Here is a 13,404-nt window from a genome sequence, read left to right as displayed (position 1 = left end):
GATGTATCGAATGCTTTTGTCACGCGCATTTCTTCAGTAAAGCCGGTTCCCTGATTACCGCTAAATCGCCATCACCTGCTTTCAAATGGAGCGGCATTTAATAGACAGAGCCGTAGATCACTGATAAGCCACGCAATATCGCGTTCAATATCGATATGTATCGCCGTCGATATTGAACGCGATATTGCGTGGCTTATCAGTGATCTACGGCTCTGTCTATTAAATGCCGCTCCATTTGAAAGCAGGTGATGGCGATTTAGCGGTAATCAGGGAACCGGCTTTACTGAAGAAATGCGCGTGACAAAAGCATTCGATACATCGCCCAGCCCTATGCACCATTAAAGGGTCATGAACTGAGAAATCAAAATTTCTTTGAGCTTTATAAGAGGTTATCATACTATAGGAATATCCTGTAAGTTTAAGAACTGAAAACTTCCTTGTTAGTCCATAAACAGAAATTGTTTTATTGTTTTAGAATGTTTCCTGTGGTGCACTTATACTGTTAGTATGATTTTTACATCAAAAATGGTCATAATATAGAAATAAAAGGGCATTTTAGCCCTCTGATTTGAACGCTCTGTTTGAAGGGGCGTGTCTGCTGTTAGACATCCCCACTGCTGTGATTGGCTAACATCTTTGCATATGAAATAGCTAAGTATTACATGTTTCTGTTGAAAACTTTTATAGAGAAAACGAAAACCGATAAACTTGCACTGTTTGATTGACAGCTCCAGTGATTGCAAAGGGAGCGTTCTTTGATTGCTTTCTATTTATAATTTACTCACAGTTTAAACAACAGTTTATTTTCATCCTACTAAGAGAAACAATGTGAAGTTGACTGTTAAGTCATCACTGGTTTAATTTACTGGCACATAGACAAAGAACACCTGACCCTACATGAATCATTACAAATCAGAAATCACTAGTCACAGATCAGGCATTAGAATTAACACGGTTACTTACACGTTGTTGCATTACTGTTGAAACGTCTGTTTCAAAGCCTGCTCCAAAATTGCGACTCATTTACCAAAGAATCCACAGTGAAATGTACCACATAAAAAATAAATAATGCTCAACTGAGACATTAACATTGTTGAAAATAAATAAAATAACCACATTCCTAGCATTTGGAAGGTGTTATTTTTAGTCTAGTGAGTGATCCTGTGCTCTTCTCTCTTCCTCATCTCACTAACGCCAGTGGGCGGGGCCAAAGTTGCAATAGTGAAGTATTACCATTGCAACTAAATAGGCACATTCCAGGATGAGTCGTTCGCTGGGCTTGGTAAAATTAAAAGCTGTTTTTGGACTAACAAGGAAGTTTTCAGTTCTGAAACTTACAGGATATTCCTATAGTATGATAACCTCTTATAAAGCTCAAAGAAATTTTGATTTCTCAGTTCATGACCCTTTAATGGTGCAATACAAATATATGTCAACTAGTCACAACTAGTCTAAAATGTAACTTCGGCACAGCTGGTGCAACCGTCCCCTGGAGTATATAGTGTGTATATGTAGGATACAAAGTGTCCAATATGTCTGATACTTAGTTCATTATAAAAGAACTTTTGAAGCGTGCAGTGGACGAAGGCAGGCCATTTTTCTCAAGGTAAGCTAATTTATACAGCAGCAATTGAAAATCTAATTAAAAAGACAAAATTAAAAGGAGAGAAAGGGAGCGAGTGTGGAAGACAGGGGCGGTGTAATTTCAACTTAATGTGAACAAGACTACATTGTCTTTATTTCAATGTGTTAATGAGTTTTGGACAGCAACACGGAGCAGTTCCATCATGGATATTGTCTTTCTAGGCCGCTGAGGAGAATGAGCTGTCACAGGCTTTTAACGGTAACAGTGTCACTGTGCAGGAGGATGTATATCTGCGCATGGACTTAGTGCAGAGGTCACAGCGCACAGTAAGCCATGACAGTGGAGCTTTGCGTGGCGGATCTGTGACATGTCGACAAACGATGGGGGATGGGATTGTCTCGTCTGATTGTGTGTGAATGCATGTTAAACAAAAAGGATTGCAGTGGAGGAACAAAGCCTGTAATTATTGCAGAAACGCTCACGATTGATCCTGCATTTCCTGTCGTAAGAGCTTTATGTCATATGAGTGTTATTGGAAGAGCTTTTTAAAGGACAGTGGAAAGAGCTTAAAATATGTGAGTCAGCATGTCAGAATTTGAGGTATTACTGACAGCTGCCTGAATGGCCAACATAACAACAATAAAACACAATCTGCCTATCCTGTCTATCTATCTATCTATCTATCTGACTGTCTGTCTGTCTGTCTGTAGATAGTAATTCCGTTCGTTCGTTTGTTTGGTCTGTCTGTTGTTTGTTTTGTCTATCATTCTGTCTATGTTTGTCTTTTGTGCATTTGTTCTGTCTATTTGTCTTTCATTCTATCTATCTATCTATCTATCTATCTGTCTGTGTCTGTCTGTAGGTAGTTCTTTCGTTTGTTCATTCGGTCTGTCTGTCATTCTGTCTGTCTGTCTGTCATTCTTTCGTTTGTGTCTTGTTCATTTTTATCTATCTATCTATCTATCTATCTATCTATCTATCTATCTATCTATCTATCTATCTATCTATCTATCTATCTATCTGTCTGTGTCTGTCTGTAGGTAGTTCTTTCGTTTGTTCATTCGGTCTGTCTGTCGTTCATTCTGTCTATCTATCTGTCTGTCTGTCTGTCATTCTTTCGTTTGATACTGTATGTGTCTTGTTCATTTTTATCTATCTATCTATCTATCTATCTATCTATCATCTGTCTGTCTGTCTGTCTGTCTGTCTGTCTGTCTGATTGTCTGTCTGTCTATAGATAGTTCTTTTGTTTGTTCGTTTGTTTGTTTGTTCAGTCTGTCTGTTGTTCATTTTGTCTGTCTGTCTGTCTATTTATTTGTCTTTTGTTCATTTGTTCTGTCTGTCTGTCTTATCTGTATGTCTGTTTGTCTGTAGGTAGTTCTTTCATTTGTTAATTTGGTCTGCCGTTCATTCTATCTATCATTTTGTCTGTCTGTCTGTCTGTCATTCATTTGTTCATTTGTTACTATCTCTGTCTTGTTCATTTGTTCTATCTATTGTTCTATCATTCTATCATTCTATCTGTCTTTCTATCTATTGTTCTATCTATCCATCCACTGTTTTCATCTGTCTGTCTGTCCTGTATAAAAATCAGTTAGTTTTTATAATACTTTATAAATGATGTCATGTGAAATAATCAAAAAAAAAAAAGAAAAGCTGAGTGATTGGATAAATGGAGCTCCCTTGAGGAATTTTCAGTTGGACGAGAGCTTCAGAAGCACTATAAACACATGATTCACAGAGCATATATTGACCAACCCTGATTTCTTAACACGTCACCGTGCAGGAAGATCCCTAACTAATACAATTTGATTCGTGATTCGACATAAAAAACATCCTGCAGGAAGTTCTGGACGTGGCTGATGGAAATGGTTAAAACCAGCTCCCAGCGTGAAAGCTCTCTCTGTCATCTTAAAACCATTTCATCACTTCAACTCTTTAAGACTTGAGAAGGGATTAGTTTGAAATTGTGGCCATCAAAATAATTTATGTTTGCGTTTAAAACAATCTTTAAGAATTCATTTAGCATGCGGTGCATATTTGATGCTCTTTTCTAAATCCTTTCTGCAGTGTGAGAAATTATTTCTCTCAAGGAGAGACCTGGTTTGTCACAATAGAACGTTGTCACAAGTGTTATAATGAACTCTTATTTCATTTTCTTTCTTTTTTTTTCTTTTTTCTTTTTTTTTTGGTGAATTCTATGCCCAAATTAAAACATATCAGTATCATGGAAATATTCTAGTGACTAAAAATAGTATTGTGACTAGTGAACATAACAAAGACACAAGGACATACATTCAGGGAAGGGTCAAATAAATAATTGAAGTAGACTGTAACAGAGTTTGAACTTTGTTCTTTGTTCTCAGAACAAGGTGTTTAAATATTTAAATATTTTTCATAAATATGAAATTGCGCTTTATATGGTGCAATTTTATATGATTTATTAAGTACAGTTTGATATTTTTGTATATTACTTAATTTTTCATTTTGTTCATAATTGTTTTCTTCTGCTTAAATACACATTTAATCACCCATAATTTTAAATATAGATATGTTGAAAGATGGCATTTCAAGGCAATATTTCGTATTTCAAAGGCATCTCTTTCAAAGCTGTGTCATTTAACAACAGGTTTCCATTGTGTCATTATAGTGTGACAACATGCCCCACTACAGGACATATATCATCACACACTATAAGTGAGAGAGAATCAGCATCCAAAACTGACTTCTCCATTTGCTTTGGTCACTGGGGGCGTCTTCTGCCTAAAACAATATTCCAATATGTTTTTGTGAATTAACATGAATTTCATCCATTGTTTAAGTTTACATACTGCATTGCATCCACGATCTGGTATCGCTCATTAGACTCCAGCACTAATTTGTTAGCGCAAAATGCGTTTGGTAGCCACAGGCTCAATTATTGCTCAGTATTAAAGGCTATCTCAAATACAGCACAAACAACACCTTCTGAGAATCCTCAAGGTAATGTGTATAAACAAAATTAGTTGGATTCTGCATTATTGCATGATGGGAGCCACATATAAATGAATGCATATAGATGTTAAACAACTGGAAATTGAATGCAACTCTTTGTGCATTGTTAAAGAAAATGTTCACCTAAAATAAAAGTCATTCTCATGCCATTTCAAGACAGTCTTTCTGGTGGGGAACACTAAAGGAGACATTTGCAGAAAGTCTGAGCTTCTCTTTTCATTATTAAGATGTCAGTGTTTACTATTTATTTTTAATGTAGGGCCTATTATTTTTTTAAATCTAGTATTTTTGTTGTTATACATTATGAAACAAATGCACATCAAGCTGTATGTTTACGGTTCTTTGGCAATACTTTACCCCAACAGAACTGCAAGTGAAAGTGAATTGATCAGCCTGATTTTGCAATAGTTTTTGTTCTTTTGCACTTCTTGCATGTTGATTTTCTTTTGCTGTGCTCATTTGAGATGTCCAATCAGTGGATAATTCGTATCATTAGTCTGTGAGGTGAGAAAACAAACCTACGGATAGCCAAAAATCTTTTTGTATGACTGTAACACGAGAGGCCTTCAAAGTCATCAAACTCAAATGTCATCTTTCTGGTTCAAACATCTCATATTTCACATCTGTACATTTTTCCAACAGAGACAGTTGATTTATGGAGCAGTGTGTTAAATGAAGGCAAAGGAATCTGATGATATTTGTTTTGCCGGACTTTTTCTCATACTAGTGTCGGCCTGGAGGTTTTCCTCGCGCATTGTGGATTGTCTTATTGGGGTTGATGTTGACACGGCCTCATTGAACATGGTCTTACACCTCCCGCCAGCTGTTATTCCTTAAAAGGAACTATTATCTGATGGCTAAAGATGCTTATGCCTGCTATGCCGGTTTGCTGCGGCCAAGGCGGTACACTCATCAGAGCTCAGGATGCAATTATTCACCTTTATCTTCTCTCATCCCGATCCGTAATTCCTGATGAAAAAACAAAAGACTTGTCTCACTCTAGAGTTGTTTCTGGTTATTTAGTATCGGTTGGATACTGGGTGGAATTCCAGCACGGCGATGTCTACAAGTCTCTTAAATGCTGCGTTATATAATGTGCGGCCTGTGAACAATAAGGCTTTTCAATACAGCTTTACTTTTGTGAGACATTATTACAGACAATAAACTGGACTTGTTGTTTATTACTGAAACTGTTTATTACTGAAGCAGGATGACGGACTTCTTTTTAATCAGTTGACTCCAATGGGTTTTGGTCTGCTTGACATCCTGCGGATCACTGGCAGAGGTGGGGGTATTATAGGGGTACCTCATTTCACTACATTTGAATGTCTTGTTTTAAATTTATCCACTCCTTGTGCAACTGTCATTGCCACAGTGTACAGATCTCCAAGACCTAACAGAGAATTTTTGTCAGAGTTTGCTGATCTGCTAACAATTTTGTGTCTTAAATTTAGGAGAGTTGTGATTCTAGGGGGTTTTAATATTCATGTTGACCAGAAAGCCAATGCTCTGGCCAAGGACCTTTTATATCTATTGGACTGTTATAATTTTAAACAGTTTGTTGATTTCCCTACTCATTGCAAAGGCCATACACTGGATTTAGTTATTGCAAATGATGATTTGGTGTCAAGCTTTTCCTCTGTTGATGTCCGTTCCGCTGTCTTCTTTAACTTAAAGGTATAAGCTTCAAGTAGGCAGGAACTACACACTGTTTCATTTTGTAAATGGCAATCAATTTACCATACTGTTTTTGCTGAATCCATTGTCTCTTCTTTAGATGGGTTGTCTTCTGCTCCCCTTGAGGATAAAATTGTATTTTTAAACAATGCTCTCACTGCCAATTTGCACCTTTAAAATCACACACAGTCTCTTTTGTACACTCCACTCCTTGGTATAACGACGATCTGTGCTCAAAGAAGCGCTCAAAGCCTCTCTGGGTCTGTACAAAGTTGCAATTGAGAAAGCAAGATCCTCTTACTTTTCACAGATTATTGAAAATAATCAAAATAATCCTCGGCAGCTCTTTCACATTATTAATGGTCTACTCAAAGTTAATGGTGTTAATTCCCCGACTGCATAAGTTCAGGGGCCGTATTCACAAAACATTTTATCTTACCACTAAGAGTTCTCCTAAATAGCAGTAAAAGTTCTTAGCAAGGAGTTTTCTCTTAAAACCTATTCACAAAGCTGCTGAGACAAACTTTTACTAAGGAATAGACTGAAGTCTTAAGCTAAGAGTAAGGGCGGGGGTTGACCTCATTGCTATGGAGTATACACACAGTGATTGGCTGATGGGGGAGGAGTCAGCGATTTAATCATAGAAATATTGTAGAATGAGGTGTCATGTTTCCATATTAAAATAATGGTTTTAAAGGTGCCCTCGAATGAAAAATTGAATTTATCTTGGCATAGTTAAATAACAAGAGTTCAGTACATGGAAATGACATACAGTGAGTCTCAAACTCCATTGTTTCCTCCTTCTTATATAAATCTCATTTGTTTAAAAGACCTCAGAAGAACAGGCGAATCTCAACATAACACCGACTGTTATGTAACATTCGGGGTGTATGCCCCCAATATTTGCATATGCCAGCCCATGTTTCCAACATTATAAAAGGCATTAGACAAGGGCAGCCAGTATTAACGTCTGGATGTGCACAACCAAATCATCAGACTAGGTAAGCAAGCAAGAACAATAGCGAAAAATGGCAGATGGAGCAATAATAACTGACATGATCCATGATAACATGATATTTTTAGTGATATTTGTAAATTGTCTTTCTAAATGTTTCATTAGCATGTTGCTAATGTACTGTTAAATGTGGTTAAAGTTACCATCGGTTATTACTGTATTCACGGAGACAAGAGCCGTTGCTATTTTCATTTTTAAACACTTGCAGTCTGTATAATTCATAAACACAACTTCATTCTTTATAAATCTCTCCAACAGTGTAGCATTACCCGTTAGCCACGGAGCACTATCTATCAAACTCATTCAAAATCATAAGTAAACAATATAACAGTATACAATACTCACATAATCCGACGCATGCATGCCGCATACATGACGAACACTTTGTAAAGATCCATTTTGAGGGTTATATTAGCTGAGTAAACTTTGTTAAGGCACTGTTTAAGGCAAGTGCGAGCTCTGTGGGCGGAGAGCACAGGATTTAAAGGGGCCGCAGCATAAAATCGGCGTGTTTATAATGATGCCCCAAAATAGGCAGTTAAAAAAATTAATCAAAAAAAATCTATGGGGTATTTTGAGCTGAAACTTCACAGACACATTCAGGGGACACCTTAGACTTATATTACATCTTTTAAAAACATAATCTAGGGCACCTTTAAAACACAAATGTTGCCCTATTCAAATAAATATTTTTTTAATAAAAATGTTGCCAAAGTCAAAATAAAATGTTTCCATAATGTTGCCATAAAGGTTTTAAAATGTAGGCTAATTGTCACTAATTAAACTAGTATATACGGTTAATTGTCTGCCTCTTGGATGTCTGCATCTCAAGAGAATGCAGAATTCAAGCGACAAATTATGTTTTATAAACAAAGTTTGGGAGAAACACATTCGAACAGTCTTTCTAATCAGCTCGAGAGGAGGAATATATACACAGACGAGAGCCGACTCGCCTATAGTTACTTCGACAGTTTTCTGCATCCCTCCGCCACCCCGCTCCTCACTCTCGGCTGGGGATATGGGAATAACTTTGGGTTTGGGCTAAAATTCCAAGCTCAGAGCCCTCCATCCCCTTGGACAGCACACCAAATACGCTTATTATATATATATATATATTTTTTTTTTTTCTATTCAATCATTTGTAAGTGTGAAACCTTTGCCACAGGTAATCAGACAATATTTTTTTATTTGTTAAAGAGTTTTTTGGCGTCTCATCGTAGATTCAAATCTATAAATCAAAATGTATTGCATTTATGAAGAAAAGGTTCAGCACCCAAGGCTCTATCGCTATATTGCCTCAATGGTGTACAGTGTCTTTGGGTAGATTAGGACTGTTTGTGATTTGGTCTTAGTGACTTAGGACTCCTCTTGACTACTCCTAAAGTTTCACAGATTTAGGAGCTAGTTTTAGCACTAAAATGCTTGGTGAAATGCTCTTAGAGCAAAAATTTAGGACTCCTAAAATTAGGACTGACACGCCCATTATTTTTAAGAGTTTCTCCTAAATCAGCACGTTAGGAGCTACTTTTAGTCTTAAGATGTTTTGTGAATACGGCCCCAGTTATGCAATGATTTTCTCAACTTTTTTAGTGATAAAATTGCCAGTGTTCGCAAACACTTAACTTGCTCTTCCGGTCCTCCTGCTTCAGAATTTTCAAGCTTTTCTGGTACCCCACTGTCCAAAATTACTCCCTGATTCACTCAGTAAGCAGGTATCTTGTATGATATCTTGGATTTAAGTGCAGCTTTCGACACTGTCGACCACTCACTATTACTCAGTCGACTTGAATCTGTTTTTGGTGTAACTGAGACTGCTCTGGACTGGTTCAAATCCTATTTTCCTGATCGCAGTCACTTCGTTTTTATGGATGGGCACAGATCAGAGGTTGTTCTCTTAGTACGGGTGTCCCCCAGGGCTCAATTCTTGGTCCTTTGCTTTTTAGAATTTGTTTTCCCACTCGGTCAATAATTGAGATCTCTCAACCTCAATTATAATTTGTATGCGGACGATACCCAGATTTACATCTACTCAAAACCGGGTCAAGACGTGGACATGTCCTATCTTTCAAACTGTATTTCAGAGATTTAGATATGGATGTCTAGGAACTTCCTGTGCTGGAATAGTTCCAAAACTGAAGTCATGCTTCTTGGCTCTCCGCTTCAACTGCGTAAGGCTGGTTCTCTAGCTTTGTCTGTCGATGGTGATTCCTCTGAGTTCCAAAGTAAATTAAAAAATCTTGGAGTTATTTTTGATGCCAGTTTGTTGTTTGAGCCTTTTGTGCAGAACACTGTTAAGACCTCGTTCTTTCATCTCAGAAATATTGCACGTCTACATCCGATGCTGTCTTTTTCTATTGCTGAAAGGTTGATTAATTCATTCATTTTCACTGTTAGACTATTGTAATGCCCTTCTTGTTGGAGTTTCCAAAACTTGCATTAACAAACTACAATATTTGCAAAACTCGGCAGCTAGAATTTTGTCTGGGGCTAGGACTGTTGACCATATAACCCCTGTTTTGGCATCGTTGCATTGGCTACCAGTAAGATTCTGTGGTGATTTTAAAATTCTTCTGTTAACATATAAGGCCGTGCATGGTCTGGCTCCTCAGTACTTGGCGGAGCTTTTAACCCCTTACACACCTAGTTTCAACCTGCGTTCTTCTCAGAGTGGGCTATTAGTCGTTCCTAAAACATGACTCCGCTCTAGGGGTGACAGGGCTTTCTCTTCTTACGCCCCCAAATTGTGGAATTCTCTCCCATCTGACATTGGGGAAGCAAATTCATTAATCAATCAGGATCACTTTTTATTGATTTTAATTTTATTTAGTGTTATTTTTTGTTTCCTTTTTTGGGTTGCTGTATTTTGTGTTTTACATTGTTGTGTTTGCTTGTGTTGTAAAGCGCTTTGAGAAAGCAACTTTTAAAGGCGCTATACAAAATAAATGTATTATTATTATTAATATATTTGTTATTTAGCTGTTATTATGGTGTTTAAAACTATTCAAAGATGTTCAGGTCAAATGTATGGTTAAATTTCTAAAAGTTTACATGTCCTCAGGCATCCGTGTTTATAATTCTGTGTGTGTATATATGTGCAGGAATGCCTTCGTTTTATACAAATGGATTCTCTGCACGTCAAAGCATCTGAAATCTATAAAAGATTCATTAGTGCTCTATTCCTGCTCCTGTGCTATAAAACATTCATCTCTCTCTCTCTCTCTCTCTCTCTCTCTACATCTTTCACTAAGAAACCCCACAATACCCTCTCATAGTCGCAGCCTCAGACGTCACGCCCACGGACTGAACGTCTGATGCATGTGGCACACAAAATTGGAAACACTTAAGGAGTTTCGAAGTCGTTATCTGATTGGTTGAATTCTACAGGATTTCCGTGTGTGTTGCGTTCTTTAACAGTAGACATGAACATGATGCCGTGACGCCAAACCCCCTCATGGAAGAAGAAAGCCGTCGTGTTTACAACTGTGATAATAAACGCTTATCAGGATCAACTAAATATGGATTTTCTAAAGTATGTTAAGTATGTAAAGTTTGTGCATAGACTTTTTAAAATACGACCGGTCTGTTATTGTATGGACATCGACGTTACATTTTCACACCCCTAAACATGACGCGGAACAAAACGAACTGTGATTATTTGCTTTACATGTCAGTCATAGAGCCTCTGGGCGGTTCTTGGCCAATGAAAGCTGCTATGGAATCCCGATCTTATGCCGTTAGTCAGAAGGTCTGGCTATGCGAGACTACACCAAAGTCCCTTTAAAGGAAAGTCTGTTCACTCGGCAGCCATATTTGCAATGCCTCTGGGCAGCTATTTCGTACCAATTCCTATCTAGTTGAATGGGGGAATCCTGAAATCTCAAAAACTACTTGGCAAACTCACAATTAAATAACATATTTCAAATCAGCAACAAAATCTGACATGAACTGCCCCATAAATGTTGTTTCTTATGCTCAAATAGCGTTAAAAAGCGTATTTTTCAGGCTAGACGAGCCAATGCACATGTGCAGTCCTAAGCGCGAGTCTCAGGTTTCTATGGGAAACTGCCTCTAACGGCAGCTGCAGTGACGCAATGACTTTATCAATCAGCAATTGGTTCTTTTACTTAGAAGGCGGGACGTATTCCGTCATATTGCGCGTTGCAGTTTCTCCCATTCATAACCATAGAAATAATAAATATGTATTATGTCTATGTTCATAACTAATAGAAGCGTATTTCTCTCTGTAGTCTTTGACTACACTCTCCCTTTCTAACTTTTTATTTTCAATTTTTTTTTTTATTTAATTCATTTGAACTTTATTTGCACTACTATTGGAGTACAGTATTGTGAAATTACATTTTAAGATAAGTCAAGTATAAAAATGTATAGAAAACAACAATACTAGATTGGATTTAAAAAAAAAAAAAAAAAGATACAGAAAGTGAAAGCTTTTCCAGTTTAATTTTAGTGATTTTCTTTAAAAGTAAATTTTAAGCATTCTACATGATTAATAATTGCGTGTTAATTGTGCAATCTCAGATATAAAGTTAATTAAGGACATTTTAATGTTGGGACACGCATTAAAAAGAGAACATATTCTTGAAGAGGATGTCTCGAAAATATTCTGATGTCATTAGCATTTATTTATTAAATACCTTATTTCTGCAGAAAGGGGAAATATGATTAAAAAAAGTTTGACTTTGTTCATTTTTTTCATTTTGCTGATGTGTTTAAAAAATGTCTGGAAAAATGACCCGTGTTTATCTCAAAGCCGCCCCACCAAACCTCTCTTTCTCTCTCTCTCTCTCTCTCTCTCTCTCTCTCCACTAACACTACACACACACACTCTCTCTCTCTCTCTCTCTCTCTCACACACACACACACACGCACGGCGCCACAGCCTCTTTCCGTTCCTCCCGCGCGGCTGCACGCGGACACTCGGATCATTGGAATACTTCTGCTTTCACCGGAAATGTGGCATACAGCCTATTTGGATTCATCCCGACAGTAGTTTATCCCCTCTTCCAGTGTGACTTTCGCCAGGTCTCGGCATTCCTCCGGGCTGGTCCGCTTCGGCAGAAGCATATATTTGAGTTTGGATATTACTGTGATTGTGTCTCTGCCCAAATGACTGAGAGAGGAACCACCGGGAGACGCTGCTCTCCGTCCCGCGCCTGTACGGCGACCGTCGGGTAAAGTTTGAACGGCAGGGATGATGGTGGTTCATCTTCCGTGAGGTTTGCAAATTGTTAAAATTTACCACAGCGCGACGGAAAACACCGTCTTCTCCATTCCAACGGGGACCTCTTTCTGGGATTACTCATTTACTGGATTTATTCATAAACATGAAGACTTTAATTGTCGAGGGTAAGTCACGGAAATTATTTTTAAAAGTTATATTTGTTGAATTCGTTATTTTTTTTATTTCATATACATAGTTTAACTGCCGCATTTATACGCCTCGCGCATCCCCAAATGTCTGTCACGGACGAGAAGGGTGTTATATGTTTGTATCCCGGTACATATTGTAAATATTGAATCGGTTTGGTCAGAACTCTCCATAGAAAACGATAATTTTCTACTGCCGTACACGAGAGACACGACGCGACGCTTCGTTTATAACGCATAGTTTGACGCGTTAGTCTGTCCCACTGAAAACAGTCTGTCTGGAAGAATCACAATTGCTTTGGCTTGCCACGAGCTGCTATATCACGTCTAGTTATGCTTGTTTCTCAACTCGTTAATGCGCGTTCATGAAGGGATGCGCGAGTTTGGCGTCCGGGGGCATCTGAATCGGTTTATGCAGGGTAGTTTGCCCATGGTCGAGGATGGTTAGTAGTTCCTACCGTTGTTAATGCAGTGAGAAAACTGAAGTAAATTATTTTTATTTCTGCATTTTTCTTTATTTGAAAATGTTTTACATTTTGGGGAGTAATAATAAAGGGGGTTAACATATACGCACTGTGTTTTAAGTCAATCTGAGATGTTTCAGTTGCGGTCCCGTCTGCTTATTTGCATATGGTGTTTGGGGGAGTGGCCATTGGCTTTTACATCTGAATATTTAATTACGTAGGCCTGGACAATGAATGGGAGCTTATGAGGAGTGCAAGTAGTTGTTGGTAATTGATAGTTG

General features: G+C 37.8%; 1 protein-coding gene across 1 annotated transcript in view; it reads left to right on the top strand.

Moving 5' to 3' along the window:
* Nucleotides 1–12,081: 12,081 nt before the first annotated feature.
* rtn4r (reticulon 4 receptor) overlaps nucleotides 12,082–13,404 on the top strand; it is a 112,595-nt gene continuing 111,272 nt past the window's right edge. Inside the window, exon 1 of the mRNA XM_048188810.1 lies at nucleotides 12,082–12,638. Coding sequence (XP_048044767.1) covers nucleotides 12,617–12,638 — 22 coding nt within the window. The 5' untranslated portion in view covers nucleotides 12,082–12,616. The remainder of the gene's footprint in view (nucleotides 12,639–13,404) is intronic.

This window comes from Megalobrama amblycephala, linkage group LG4, assembly GCF_018812025.1.
Source record: "Megalobrama amblycephala isolate DHTTF-2021 linkage group LG4, ASM1881202v1, whole genome shotgun sequence".
Taxonomy (NCBI): Eukaryota; Metazoa; Chordata; class Actinopteri; order Cypriniformes; family Xenocyprididae; genus Megalobrama; species Megalobrama amblycephala.
Note: the sequence above shows the minus strand (reverse complement) of the source record. Positions and strands in the feature narration are given on the sequence as shown.